The following is a 15,864-nucleotide window of genomic DNA, read 5'->3' on the forward strand; positions in this document are numbered from 1 at the left end:
TGCAGCTGATCTATGCATGGATCTGCACTTTATGCATGTCTTGCTTATAGACACTGCTGGTTAATGTTCCTCCCTTTGCTGGAAGCCAGTAGAGATGCAATTAGTAGAGATGACAGTAGTAGAGATGAAATTAGTAGAGAATTAAAACCATGAGCTTGGTGTTTGCCAAGCCCAGTGCCAGGATACACACATTATCTCATTAATCCTCCCAACAATATAACAATGCATTATTATCTCCATTTTTCAGAGGAGTAATCTGAGGCTCAAAGTTCAGTAGCTCCCCTAAGGTCCCACTGGTAATGTGAGCTCTCTTCTTTAGGAGTCCTTTAGTTATCGTTACTCTGCTGTATCATCTGGGCTATTTGGACCAGAAGCCTTGAATCCTTTCTCCTGGGGAGTGCCTTTAGCTCTCCTGTCCTGATGCATTAGTGGATCTGAGAGAATCTGAGATGCCTCAACTTGCAGGAGCCCAACTGGTGTGAAGTTCTCCCACTATCCTGCCTCTGGCCCCCAGTTCCACACTGACGTCCACATCCCAGAGAAGTGGCTCACAGAAATCATCAGGTCCTGGATGCATGATGCCACTTGGTTGCCTTGTCTGGACCATGACTGTTCTACCCGGTGCTCAATTGTGACCTCAATGGTCAGGTTGGGCTGTCAGATAGCAGGCACAGAGAGCAAAGCCCAGACTCAATCCCTCTGAACTGAATAGGCACAGTATCACTTGAAGGCTTTCCATTGGCTTGAGTAAAGACCAGTGCTGATGACAGGATGGAGGGATGGAAGAGCAGTACTTCTGCTGCTGGTCAACCTGCTGCTTCCCCGGGCACACAGCTCCCCAGCATGTAGGTTTCTCATGGTGTTCTTGTGTCTGTGCCTCACCAGGACCCTTACACTTTGGTGGGGGTGGGGGCAAGAGAATCACCTGGGCAACTTGTTCGAAAGGTCAAGTTCTAGGATGCTGGTTCCACAATTCTGGGTGGGATCCAGGGAACTGCACTTTTAATAAGCCCCTTAGGTGCAGGGGGCACCTGGACCAAACTTTCAGATCATTGCTCCCAGAACACCTTCAACTTTAAAGTTACATGTGGAGGAGCCTGGTGAGTGTGTGTGTGTGTGTGCGCACACGCGTGTGCATATTTTATGTCTACATTAGGTCCCAGAGTTTTCCATAGTGAATGGTTAATGTAAGAAAACCCTTTGAGAGGGGTAACCAGCCATCAAGCTGGAGATACCAGCTAGCCAAATCCTGCACCTTTAAGACCACAAGTCAGGTTGCTTTCTCTTTGAAAGCATTCTAAAGCATCATGTGGAGCCTAACTTGCTTAATGCAAAACAGTACCATGATATAACTATAGCAAAGGCAGTGTATTAATAGCTACTATGGATTCATCTCTCTGGGTCCTGAGAATTTCTGGAGACTTGTGTTCTGTTCAGTCAGTTGTTGGCTGACAAATATTAAACCTCTACCATGTGCCAGGAGTTGTTTTAGGAGTTCAGTTTAATTTTTTTAATGTTTATTTATTTTTGACAGAGAGAGAGAGAGAGAGAGAGAGAGAGAGCATGAGTGGGGAAGGGGAAGAGAGAGGGAGACACAGAATCTGAAACAGGCTCCAGGCTCCGAGCTGTCAGCACAGAGCCTGACATGGGGCTTGAACTCACAGACAGTGAGATCATGACCTGAGCCGAAGTTGGACACTTAACTGCCTGAGCCACCCAGGTGCCCCCAGGAGCTCAGTTTATAACAGAGAATGACATACTTGTTTCCTTCCTTCCTGCAGTTTTACTATGTAGTGTGGAGAAGGACATATTAAACATATAAAATGAGTAAATAAGTAAGTTAATTTTAGTTCCTGCTAAATGGTATGAAGCATGAAAATAGGCTTATATGATGGAAGGCCTCTGGTGGTTGTTGAGATTGTTCTAGTGGTCACAGAAAGCCTTCCTGAGATGATAAGATTTGGGTCAAGACCCATCTGATGAGAAGGAGACATATTTCCAAGCAGATGTAACAGCAAGTGCAAAGGCCCTGTGCAGTGAATGAACTCAGTATGTTTTGAAGGCACACAGACCCGTGTAACTGGGGCAAAGTGAATGGGAAGGGGGCACTGAAGAGAGATGGGTTCAGAGGGGTTGGTGGGGCCCAGATCATGCTAAGCCTCATAAAGGCAGAGTAAGGACTTTGGATTTTATTCTGGTTACAATGGGAAGTCATCAGAGAGTCTATACAGGAAAGTTAGAAATGAGAGGTACTTAAGGAAGAGACACTGTCTGCTGCAGAGGATAGAGTGTGCAGGGGCAGGCCTTGGGTTAGTGAGCATGAGGGGATGATGGCCTGGATTGGTTTATAGTGGCAGGCATGAAGGGAAATGATTGGTTTCTGGATATCTTTTGGTAGTCCTGAATGGACTGGCTGATGCATTGGATGTCAGAAGACAAAGAAGAGGTCAAGGATAGCTGCTAGATGATATTCTCATCTAAGCAAATGGATGCATATAGGTACTTTTTACTGAACTGTGGATGGCTTATGGGAAAGCAGATTTGGACAGGGGTGAGGTAAGTCAGTATTTCAGTTTGGGCCACATCAAGTTTAAGATGTCTCTTAGATATTCTTATGAGACATTGAGTAGGACAGTTGGTTAAAAGAGTTGAGGGCTCAGTGGAGAGGTCTGAGGGGTCAAATGTGAGATATTCTGGATAAAGATGATATTTGAAGTTATGGCTGGGAGAAGATACTCTAGCTAAAGTGCAAAAAAAGATAAGTGGTTTGAAGATTAAGCCTTGGGTTTTGGAAGGACAGGAGGATTCAGCAAAAGAGGTGACCCCAGATTTGATTAAGCATCTTGGGCAAAATGCAGAACTCTTTCTCCTTGACCCAGAGTGGAATGATGCCAAATGCCATCCCTCTAAATCAATGTTACATGAAATGTTACATTAACACAGCAGCAGGCTATGTTAATACTTACCTTTGTATTAAAGATGAGAACATTGAAGCTTAGAGATGTTAAATCAGTAGCTGTAAGTCACACAGCCAGCAAACAATGAAGCCAACTCAGAACTTCTGACTCCAAAACCCTACCTCCATCCCTCTGCACCAGGTGCTCTGCCAGCTTGGACAGAGCCAGGAACTTTTCATGCTAAGAACACAGTGCTTTATGCTGATGAGTTCTGTCTCTCCAGTAATTCTCTTTCTCTCATAGTCAACAACATATCAATGGAATCTTTAGGGAGAAAGACTATTTTTGAGATACCCTGATAGTACAGGCAGAGAGAAAACACTGGAGTAAAAAGCTAAAATGAAACTTTCTTATCTTAGTCTGTTTGGTCACATCTCTGGGTCTGGATCAACCAGTCATGTGGGAAAAATCTAGGATCTAAAGTGATTTCATTCAGGTGGGACTTGCAAGGATATATTTCTGAATATCCCCACCAGGAATTTTGCTCTGTGGTGCTGACAGACCCCAAAATTCATTTAGTTCTTTATCAACAAAAAATATCAATTACTTGGGATCCCAGGGACTTTCCTAAAATTCACAACCACAGGTCTCCTATTTTCCAAGTCAGTCTGAATTCTAGGTAATTTTCAACAAAGTTGAGCCATTAGCATATGAAAATATGGGAAAATTTCTGCATTTGCCTGAGACTTATCATGTAATTACACTGATATTTCAGTTTGCATGACCAATGTCAGCCTGACATCAATATCAATAAAGCATTTAAAATGTAACCGAAATAATATATTAAGGAAAAATTAAGAATAAGATGGCTAAAATGTATGGTTTAGAAGAATTTAAGTAAAGATGACATTTTTACCTAATGTAATTCAAGTAAAAGTATTTCCCTGTCACCATTTTAAACTATAAAAGTACAGTGTTTTAGAACTGGAAAGAATCCTAGAGATAATTTTATTGAATCTTCTCATTTTATTTTTTTAAGTTTTTATTTAAATTCCAGTTACTTAACATACAATGTAATATTAGTTTCAGGTGTACAAAAAATATAGTAATTCAACATTTCCATACAACACTCAGTGCTCATCACAACAAGTACAGTCTACAGGTAGCCTGTTTCACTATAGAGAAATTCCACAAAGTTCATTTTTATATTAAAGAATTTACAAATATCCAATACAAAGAATATGCAATTGGGCTCCCAGGGGCTCTCCTGAATTTCACATCCACAGGTCTCAGATGGTCCTTGTCAGCCTCAAATCTGCATAATTACCAACAAAGTAGAATATAACAATATGGAGGAATTTTTCTACTTCTGTAAGATTTTTTAAACCACCCTGTTGTTTCCACCCACTGATGCTGCATCTGAACAAGTCTAATGCCTCATCTTTAAGAAAACCCTGCAAGAGTCTGAAGGCCCATCTGAGTCTTCTTTCTTTTTATGTTCCTTCTAAGGCTTCTCAATATGTTGGCCACACACCTCTGTATATACTCCATTTGTTAATGTCATTCTTGCACCTTGTGGCCCCAGACTAACAACCATCCAAATGCTATCATCTATGAGATAGAGAGCTTAGCAGTTGTATCATGTTGTCAGCATCTTACGGTTGATATGTTCTTATGAAAACTTCCAAGCCAAGTCTCCCTTCACAATCTAGAGATTTGGATCTATTATTTTTCTATTTGGGTTTGTAATACTTTCTTTATATCTATTCTTCATTGAGTTTGATATTGATGGTTCATGTCCAGTATTCAGATCTAGCCAGATAATTTTCAATCTCAATTCTGTAATCTTTAATATTGGTTCTTTCTCAGTTTCACGCCATGCATTTTTGTGCACTTTCTCCCCCAAGTTTAAGATGATTTTTTGCCCATTTAAATTTTAAAGGTATCTATTAATGCTAGCCTGGTTTGGTATCCTACTGCCAATCCGACGCTCTCAGACCTTCAGCAAAAACTATTGATAGGTCATAGACCTCTTTTCCATTGAGCTTAGCTGCACCTTTAGACTTGTTTTACATAGAGTACTGCAGATTGGTAGTTATTGTCCACCAATCAGACTTAGCTCTCCAGGTAAAACCTTCTCTCCATGTACTCCAGAAAGCTTCCCTTGCAGGTGCATACAGAATTGAAGATCAATGCTTTAGAAATAGTGTCTCAACCTGTTTGATGTTCACCTTAGCAATCATCAAACTACATACCATTATTTTAGCCAAATAATATTCTCGAATAATTGAGCATAGGTTTTGTTGAAATATAGACATACCATGAAAGCTGTGAGCAAGAAGAATAGATAATTAGGCTTTAGATCTAGATGAAAGTTTCACAAATGTTTTATTTCTGTTGTTAGTGTTCTGTGTGGAAGGGAGAGTGTCAGAAAAGAAAGCTATACTGAGGGTAGTTTATGTAATCTTGAAAGGCAAGAAAGATTTCTAAAAGGACATTATAACTGAGTTAAAATGTGAGGGACACACAGGAATTAAATAGGCAAAGAGGAGCAAGACAGATGAGAGAGTAGCCTGTCTTTCTGGCAGAGGAATTGAGAAAAGCCTGAGATAGGAAGGAGCAGGGCTCTTCTGGGGAGCTGAAGGGCCAGGAAAGTTGGAGGAGAGAAACCCAAAGGCAGAGATAAGCAGTGGCGGTGGTGGTGATTGGCAACAGTGGTGATGTGCACTGGTTGTGGTAATGAGCAGTATGAAGAGAGGGACAGGGGACATGTGGTGGTGGGGTTGTATGGTGTGCTGTGTGATGGCCAGGTTGTGTGGTGGTGGGGTTGTGTGGTGTGGTGACCTGTGATGTGGGGACATGTGATGGGGATATGTAGTGGTGGGGTTGTATGGTGGCAGGGTTGTATGGTTATGGTGATGTTTGGTGATGGTAACATATGGATGGTAGTGATGTGTGGTGTGGAGATGGTTTTAAATTCATAATGTGAATAACCTTTCATATTATACTTGTCTGGGGAAATTTTTGAATGTCACTGTCTTTTCTCCCCATGCATAAGCATGGTTAATACTTTGAAGGCAGTTTGCCTAATAGTAATGAAAACAGACTTTGGAGCCATAGTGCCTCGGTTCAAATCTTAGCTCAGTTATATATTAGCTGTTGGGTCTTGGCCAGATGTGCTAACCCTTACACTTGCCTTTATTGTCTCACCTTTAAAATGGGGCAAGAATAATTTCAGTTATCTCATGGAGTTCGTGTTAAATTAAATTGTTTCAGGCAAAATAGAATGGTGCCTGGCAAATAGTAAGTGCTCAACAGTTTAGATTTTATATTTACTTTTCTCATTACTCAAATGACATTTGAAAAACACCAAATGATGTCAAAACAATCCTATCACATAGGAAATGCCAAAATTTTTATTCCTTTCTAGGTTCAGTTGGAATCCTTAGAATTAGAAGCACGTGAAAAATGGTGCCACTAATCACAGTAAGAAATGCAAGAGAGCAATCAGTTAGGAAGGGAAGGGCTAATCAGTTTCCCTTTGCCTGTAGAATTTCTGGTGTCCATGTCATCAAGGTATAGAAGCCATGAAAATATGAGTCTAGAGCTGAGGAGAAGGATTTTATGGTCTATGCCAAGATACCACACCAATGCCCTACTTTTCAGAGGATGCTGAGGCCTAAGTTTGAATAAACGAATGTTTCTGTCTGGGCTTCCTTACTGAGATGCAATAGCAAGATTCAGGCCCAAGGTCTGTGATTGTGTCTCCCTCCTCACAAGCCCTCAGAGGGAGACCCTTCCAAAAATCAATGCTACAATGAAGGAAACAGCCATTGCTTCCCATAAGCACATTATTATAATTGCAATGCCTTTGGTAGGCATAATTTTTGTTTGATGAATCTCCCATCTGATGTTAACTTGGCTAAGCCATTGCTAACTGTGTGTTGGGGAGGCAAGAAGAAGGGGCCATTGTACTCACATTTCTTCTAAACCAACCAACTTTGACGGGCCCTAGATCTCTTGTCCCTCTTCCTTCTTACTGCTTTTAGGGACATGTGGCCAAAGAACAAGTACCAAACCTGAGAAGTCAGAAATTTTGGAAATCACAGGTGGCGTATCTGCAGACATAATAGATTTTCCATGGCAGGTGAGGATTCTTTACCAAGGGAGACATCTTTGTGGAGGATCAATCCTCAGCGAGTGGTGGATTTTAACCGCAGCCCATTGCTTCATAAACAGAAATAAGTAAGTATTGCCAACAGGTTTTTTTTAACCAATGTGGTAGAATACTTATCCTTACATGCTCATTATTCTCCTGGAACCTCCATCCAGGTTTGTCAGTTACAGAACAAAATACCAGGAGGCTAAATATATGCCTGTGTGGTTGAATATCACACTTTTCAGGTGGGATAGACACTGATTTCCTCCTAGGATATTCTACACCTTATTGTGTGAGACTCAAATGGCAGAACAGATATTCCTTGGACTTCCTAGCATCTTGTCAAGTGCACGTTGTTCTGATCCAAAACTCTGGAAAGTACTTTCCTAAGCATTTTATGCCACTTGGGAGAAAGTAGGCTAACAATAACCACAGAGTCAGAGAATCCTAGAAAGGATTGGTCCCCAAGGGCAGGGCACCAGGCCTGTTTGCATGACAGAAGCTCCTGAGACACTGTCTTACCTTAAGTCTATACATCAATATGTTTGAGAAATTTCCCAGATGTTTGTTAATAGCTAGTTTACCCCTTCTTGCAAATAAAGATCAAGTTCCTCAATTACTTGTGCATAGTATGACTTCCAGATATTTGTTAATAAAATCTACAAGTGAAGTTGCCCAAGAAGCCATCAAGTCAAAAGCTGGTTGGCAACAGTGCAAGAATGGAGCTCAAGTCAGTCTTCTTTTGCCTGGTCAGGGCCCAAGTACATGGCTCCGGCTGCCTCCACCCCTCCAGCTCTCAGGATCACAGCCTTGCATTGGTGGAATTATTTTCTTTTAAGGCTCACCTTTTTTTGCCCTTCCATAACTTACCTTTTTTTCTCCTTCTTTTGTTTTGAGATAAAATCTGGCTTGGAGATTATACATGGTGAAAGAAACATTGATACCAAGAACTTGACAAGGATGAAAGTGGACAAGTCAATTATTCACCCTTATTTTGACAGCTGGTTCTTGGATAATGACATTGCTTTGCTCTTACTCAAATCTCCATTTAAATTGGGTGTCAAGGAAGTACCCATCTGCCTGTCAGAGGTTAATGACATACAGAAATGGAGAAACTGCTGGGTGACTGGATGGGGCATTACCAGTGAGTTACTATAGCCCAACCCAATGGGAGTTGGCACTCTGGTTGATGTAGGCAATGAGAAAGAAAACTCTGGAGGCTCTTCTAGCTCTGGGAAGTCTGTCTGGTGGATTCGGAAACTTCAGTTTCTCATTTAAGAACCCATGATGAACCTTCTCCTCCGTCAACATGTGAATCATCTTTCCTTGGCCTTCCTGGGCTCCTATACCAAGTTTTATGTCATATTATAGACCACAAACCCTAAACAGGGCCTCAGTAATAACCCAGGGAGAAGTGTTCAGAATCCAAGGATGACTTGGGAGAATTTTGAGGAACATATTAATGGGCAAAGGGGTGGCAAAATTGACTAGGCTGCAAGAAGTCCACACTAATGTCAGCAGAGCAATTCTGTTCTGGTTGATGGTGTCAGTTCTGCTCCCCTGTGAAAAGTGCTTGCTGGCCCAAATATTTGAAAACCACAGATCCAGGCCAAGAAGAAGGGGATAAAATGAATATAAATTTGTTCTTATAGAGTTAATCTGTAACCTACTCCCACCACTTTGCCCTGCCAACCCATAAAATGGTGCCCTTTTGTCATTATTCTTGGTAAATGTGTCCAAAATCAAAAGAACAGAAGAAAAATCTTAGCGCCATTCTTCTAAGTAGGCACACAGATGGCAGTACACTGATTCCCACATGGTCCCAAAGCTTGGAGCTGTTTTAGAATTCCTCATTGGGAATTACCCTTGGAAGCTTTCCATGAAATTCAAAAAAGGCCACCTTCTTAGAGTTCTTCATGCTTTATTCAGCACATATTCATTGAACCTCTTCTATGACCCAGGCAGTGTTCTAGGCTCTGGGAATTCAGCAATATACAAAAAGGGAAATGTCCTCATCTTCAGGGTGTGAACATTCTAGGTGTTAGGTTCATCTCTTCCATGTTGAAGGCCCTGACATGATTCAAATCCATCTTTATGATCCATAGACCCCTGGACAGAATTTGTCATAATGGGTCCTCTTTACGTGCTTATGGATTTAAATGAAATACCTTTTTAGGACTGTACCTGGAGTTGGCACTTTCTGCAGAAGAGGGCACTCAGGCTGAGATCCAATAAAGACCCAGCTGTGAGGAGCTCTAGATTCAGAGAAGATAAGCTTGAGAGTCTCCTGAATGCCTCTCAATTCTCTCCTCACTAATTCCATATCTGGGTAGTTCTCTGGGTCACACAGTAGCTCCTTTACCATTGAGCTGAAAAGACATGATGGTGGGTGGCTGTTTGACCTCAACCCAAAGGGACCACTTTGAGCTCAGGGTCCTTTCCCCATCTGCTTCTTCTTTGTGTCAGTTCCTATGCAAGATATGACTTCACAGCTGCAAAAAGTCAACATCAAGCTGGTCAAATGGGAGACATGCTCCCATAAAGTGCCTATACTCACCAGGAACATGCTGTGTGCTGGGAGCCCTCAAGGTGGGAAGGACGCCTGCCAGGTAATGAAGCTTGTCCCTTGCTTGGAGAAGGGTCGCTACAGAGGGCTGGCCAATATTTTCAGGATAATTGGCTCCCCTCTTCCTCTTCTGGATGAGTTTCCTAAAGCTACCATAACAAATTACCACAAACAGGGTGGATTCAAACAATAGAAATATACTGTCTCACAGTTTTGGAAGCTGGAGTTCCAAAATCAAGGCATTGGTAGAGTCATATTCCCCCTGGAGGCTCTAGGGAAGGATATTTCTTTGCCTCTTCTTGCTTCTGGTAGTTTCCAGCAATCAGGGGCATTCCTTAGCTTGCAGGTGCATCATTCCAGTTACTACCCCCATCTTCACATGGACTTCTCCCTTGTATGTGTATCTCTTGTTTTCTTATAAGGATTTCAGTTTTCGGATTAGGACCCACCATAATCCAGTAGAACTTCATCTTAATTTAACTAATTACATTTGCAAAAGCCCTATTTCCAAATAAGCTCACATTCTGACGTTCCATATGGACATAAATTTGGGAGGGATGCTATTCAGCCCTGTACAGATGCTCTGTAACCAAAGGGAGACTCTGTGGGATAGTGATTAGGGGTGGAGGGTCCCCTAGTTCCCCCCTCTCAGCTCCTCTACTTATTGCTTGTGACTTCCCTCTGTGCCTGTGCTTTTTCAGATTTATTCATCTGCAAAATGGAATATTAAGAGTTTCTACCTTTTAGGACTAGTGTGAAACTTAAGTGAGTCAATGCACAAAAGCACTTAAAATGATGCAGAGCAGAAGATGGTCATACTAAATGTTATAAATATAATTTTCTTCATCACCATCTCTTTAAATTTTTTTTAATCTTTATTTTTGAGAGAGAGAGACACACAGTGTGAGTGGGGGAGGAGCGTAGCAAGAGGGAGACACAAACTCCAAAGCAGGGTCCAGGCTCCGAGCTGTCAGCACAGAGCCCGATGTGGGGCTCGAACCCATGAACCGTGAGATCATGACCTGAGCCGAAGTCATGACCTGAGCCGAAGTTGGACACTTAACCTACTGAACTACCCAGGCACCCCTCTCCATCACCATTTCTTATGTATGTTCAGTGCTTAGTAGCACATTAACCGCTTCCACAAATACACGAAAGGGTTGCAAAGTAGCCGTAGGAGGCAGGCCTATTTCAGATGGGGAAACTGAGGATCAGGGAAGCTGACAGCCTTGCAGAGGACACAGGAACAAGTTAAATGTCAGACTCAAAATTCTAATGAAGGCACACTGTCTTCTGAGATTGAAGCCATCTTTTGGTTTCCAGTGGAAACAGGACACCAAATCTAGCAGCCCAGCCTGGTCATGCACAGATTTGGCTGGTTCAATGGCCACAGAAATGCAAGGAGCTACCATTGAGTACAGGGTTGCCATACATCATGGTGCACAGGGCTTCACAGCTGTCATTTCCTCCCATACATACAGCTGTATTGCAGGAAAGATAGCTATTATCACCAGCATAAAAGCTGAGCCTTAAAATGCTGAAGAAAATTTTCACATTCCCTCAGCTAAATTTTCTCCCTGGAGTTTCAATCAAGATCTGTTTGGCTCCAGAAATTTACGATCTTAACTGTATTGCTGTTCTGCCTGACATCTTTCACATAGATCCCCTCATATCCACAGAAGGGATTATAATTCTTTATTTTAGCGATAGGTCATGGGACTTAGCAATGACTTCAAGGAATTTGGTAAAGAACAGTTTGGTTCAAAGTAAGTTGATGGGCACAGCAATTTGTTCATGATAACAATCTGGTTTAAAAAATCAAATAAACCCATATCATTTTTTTTGTTTTGGATTTGGACTTTTGGCATATTGTTGAATGGTGCTTCTTTTCAACATTTGGGGTGTCACTTAACATTTTCAAAAATAAATCTTTGTAAGCTGTGAAACAATATGTGCCACCCAAACCTATTCTGTAAAATAATAATGATGTATTCATATTTGCATATTCAAGGATGTGGAAAATTATATTTGACTAAGGGGTTGCCTCTGTATGGCTGGAATGAGAAATGTTTATTTAACTCATTTGGAATTGTACAAATTGGAAGTACAGTGAAGAGGAAGTTTACATCTTAAACTTGTTCTCCTGTTCGCTCTCCAGAGAAACCATTTTTACAGTGTTGCCTTCTTTCCTGAAATATTATTTTTATATGTTTCAATGTTAATTTATTTTTTAGAGAAAGAGAGAGAGAGGGAGGGAGAGTGCAAGTGGGAAGGGACAGAGAGAGAGGGAGACACAGAATCCAAAGTAGGAGCTACAATCTGAGCTGTCAGCACAGAGCCTGACACAAGGCTTGAACTCATGAACCATGAAACATGATCTGAGCCAAAGTTGGATGTTTAACTGACTCAACCACCCAGGCACCTCCTGAAATATTCTTTTTATACACAATCATACGTGTGTGTTTATATATAAATTTATTTATTTGTATAATTATGACTATTCTTCATGTTCTTCTTCCATACCTGAGATTTCTAATTTTTTAGATGAAGATACATAATTTTCAGTAGAATTTAATAAGTCACAGAGATGGAAAGTATAGCATAGGGAATATAGTGAATAGTGCTGCAATAACGTTAAATGGTGACAGAGGGTAACTACACTTATCACAGCATTGTGTAACACATATAATCATCGAATCACTATGGTGTGCACCTGAAACTAATATGACATTGTATGTCAACTATATTTAAACAATAAAAGTTTAAATTTAAAAAATGGACCCAAAGATTTGAAGGCATTGAAAGATTATGTATTCTTCAAGTTTCATGTCAATGATGTCTGTTCCCCTTACTTGTGCTTATTTGGCAATCTTTTTTGTGACATTTTAAAATTTGTAAATTGTTTAAAATGTAATGCTTTGAACCACATTTTATATCATATGTGTTTTATATATATCAGTTTACTTGCCTGCTGTCTTCAACCAATGATCTATTATGAGGCACAATAGACTTTTGTGTTTGTTTTTTACTTTTTGCTATTATGAACAATACAGAAAAACCAAAATGGGTTGGCTGAAAATAGATGTAAAGTAAAAAGGTATGGGGGAAATTGGAAGAATTCTGAAAAACAACAAAAGTGCTTAGAGGCAAAATGGATTAGAAAACCAGTTCTTGGTACATCAAAATGAACCCATATGACTAGATGATAATGATGATGATGGATACTGATTTTTGTAAATAAAATTGTCATTCATTACCATTGCTTTTGATCAAATTGTTTGCAACTTTGACAGTCATGCAGCTGGGAAGCATAGTCATGTGGCTGGATAGTGTAAACTGTTCCCTTGTCAAAAGACCATAAGTGCTTTTTGCTTTATGCCAGTTGCCCACACCTCAATAGGCTATAGAAGTTATTCGCTACTGTCCCTTCCACTCCCAAACAACTTTTCTCTCATAGGGTGACAGTGGGAGTCCTCTGGTTTGCCAGAAAAACAACCACCAAAGCATATGGTACCAACTAGGCATTGTCAGCTGGGGAGTGGGCTGTGGCCGGAAGAAACTGCCTGGAGTGTACACGAAGGTGTCTAATTATCTGTCATGGATTGACACAGAGACCGCGATGTCAGGAAAGCCCTATGTGCATGAGCCAGACTCCGGGTACAGTTTGCTTCTCTCACCTTGGGCCATCTTGTTACTGTATTTTGTGATACTTCTACTACCCCGTGATTAAACACTGTATTGCCTCAAAACCAAGTGTCCTCAGGGCACTTGGGTGGCTCAGTTTCTTAAGCGTCTGACTCTTGATTTTGGCCCAGGTCATGATCTCACATTTGGTGAGTTTGAGCCCTGCATTGGGTTCTGTGCTGATAGCATGGAACCTGCTTGGGATTCTCTGTCTTCCCTCTCTCTGCCTCTACCCCACTCATGCTCTCTCTCTCTCTTTCCAAATAAATACATAACCTTAAAATAAAAAAAATTAAAAAAACAAGTGTCCTCAGTTTGTGGAGTAAGGTCAAGGGTGGGGTCCAGAGGGTTCTCATACTATTAGTTGTTCTTGAAATAGTCATATACCTATAGGAGTGCTTACAGTGTACCTGGGATCTACTACATGGCCTATTATTCCCCTGGAACTTGGAGGCAGTTTACCAATTTCAGCTTGAGGCCTCTTCAGAAGTTTGGATGCAGCACCTTTGCATGGAAAGGGGCATGCCAAGGGTCTCTGAAACATAAATTCTATTCTTCTCTCTCCTACAAACAGGTATCCTTCCACAGATTCTTTCATTTTCCAAAAGGAGTAGACAGCTCCCCATTTTTTTTTTTTTTTGCTCTAGAAATAAGGAACATTCCAACTCTTTTCTCTCCTTTCATTTGTAGCTAATCCCTGAGATCTACAGATTTGGTCTTCAGAAAGATCCTGTCACCTCCATACCTACCACCTGGTCCAGAGCCTCAGTAAATACTGCTTTGAGCTCTCAGAGATCATGTGCAACAATGCTATGATTGAGGATCAGGAAATCATTGAAGTAGAAATGTCCTAAAGAGAGGTGGTAAAGATACACATAGCTAAATGAGTTGTAGTAGTCAAGACACTTTTGAATGCAAACATTAGAAACTCAACCTGAAGCGCAAAAAAAGGGGGGCGGGGAATGATAAATATACTGGGGTAGCACAGAACCAAAGGAATTACCATTCTAGTAAACAGTTGTCTGAAAGTTTGACTTAGTCCAAGATGACATTTTGTACCATCTGGAAGAGTGGGCGGACCATCCTTCTAGCAATCAGTCATGAGCATAATTTTTCCAACCAAGCAAGACATAATAAGTAGCATTCTTTTCTAAGGCAACTCAGCACATTTTTGAAGAGAAAGGGAAAAATATACTCAAAAAGATGGGTGTTTTTATATGAGTTTGCCTTAAGTAGAATTCCTTGAGCTATGAATAACAACAAAATAAAACAAAAAGGAGAAATATTTTCTGCATATGCATTCTGAAAGGGAAGAAAAGAAAGAAAAAAGTTTCTCTCTGCTGACTTTCATTGGCTGCATGAGAACAGGACAGCTTGGCCACCATCTGAATCTAGAGAGAGGGGGGTGAAGAAGCATTTCAGTGGATGAGGGCAGAGAGAATCGATATACAGCTGTTTTGCCAAAACTGCAGTGTTACCCCAAACTTTTGGCTGTTGGTAAGCAGGGAAATACGACTACAAGTAGATGGGTTACTGCTCCTGAGAAAGGTAGGTTTACAAATAATTTCCTCTTTTTCGTGAAAGAAGTAACAGCAATTTGCCCTTCAAGTTCAGAAGGTAGAGGCTAGGAGAGACTGAGAGGTCACAGTGTTGTGCCCTCAGCTTAGGGCAGCGGCTGACAGAGAAGTTGAAACAGCCTGGCCTCTCAGCCAGGATCCTATGAAAGGGAGTGTGTGCAGGAAGGGGGCTGCTTAGCCTCCATTGCAAAGCAGGTTGTCAAACTTTCCAATTTTTGCCAATTCCGTAAGGAAGAAATAAGAGTTCAAACTAGTAATTTTTTTCTTCAAACTGAGGTATAATTTACATAGAGAGACATGCCCTGACCTTAACTTTATAGTTTGATGAGTTTTTAATAATGCTTATAGCCATGTAATCCACACCCCTATAAAGGTATAGAGCATTTCCACCACCGTAGAAAGACCACTCCAAGGCCTTCCCCTACCAATCCCAACTTACTCCCACCCTCTTTCCCTTCCACCAGGATCAAACACCATTCTGGTTTCTTTCAGTTCTTTCAGTGTGTATTAGTTTTTCCTGTCATAGAATTTTTTTAAAAAATGGAACACCATGTTATATACTTTTTTGTGCCTGTTTTCCTTACTTTAACATATTTTTGAGGTTCGTTTATGTTGTTGCATGTATCTGTAGCTCTCCCCTTATTACTGTAGAGTAGTGTTCCGTACTGCAATTTATTTATGCATTCCATTTTGATGGACACATGAGTTGCTTATAATTAGGGGCTATTATAAAGAAAATACTACTACAAGGGTCTTGTAACAAATATTTCTGTGTATATGTTTTCATTTCTGTTGGGTAAACAAGATGTAAAATTTCTGGGTCATAGAATAGGTGTATATTTAACTTTATGAGAAATTACCAGGTAAATATCACAGTTATTTTCTACTGTCCACCCTGCAATCCAAGTAACAGATGAGAATTCTAGTGGCTCCACATCTTTGCCAACATTTGGTATTATCAGTCTTTTTAATTTCTCTATT

The 15,864-nt window shown here is 40.8% G+C and overlaps 1 protein-coding gene across 1 annotated transcript; it reads left to right on the top strand.

The window, feature by feature from the left end:
* Positions 1–666: 666 nt before the first annotated feature.
* LOC125923248 (serine protease 52-like) lies at positions 667–13,406 on the top strand. The gene is made up of 5 exons (XM_049631398.1): positions 667–845; positions 6,947–7,142; positions 7,947–8,200; positions 9,523–9,665; positions 13,080–13,406. The coding sequence occupies exons 1-5, from the start codon at positions 764–766 to the stop codon at positions 13,350–13,352; spliced, it is 948 nt and encodes a 315-aa protein (XP_049487355.1). The 5' UTR covers positions 667–763; the 3' UTR covers positions 13,353–13,406.
* The last annotated feature ends 2,458 nt before the right edge of the window (positions 13,407–15,864 follow it).

This window comes from Panthera uncia, chromosome B1 (genome assembly GCF_023721935.1).
Source record: "Panthera uncia isolate 11264 chromosome B1, Puncia_PCG_1.0, whole genome shotgun sequence".
Classification (NCBI taxonomy): Eukaryota; Metazoa; Chordata; class Mammalia; order Carnivora; family Felidae; genus Panthera; species Panthera uncia.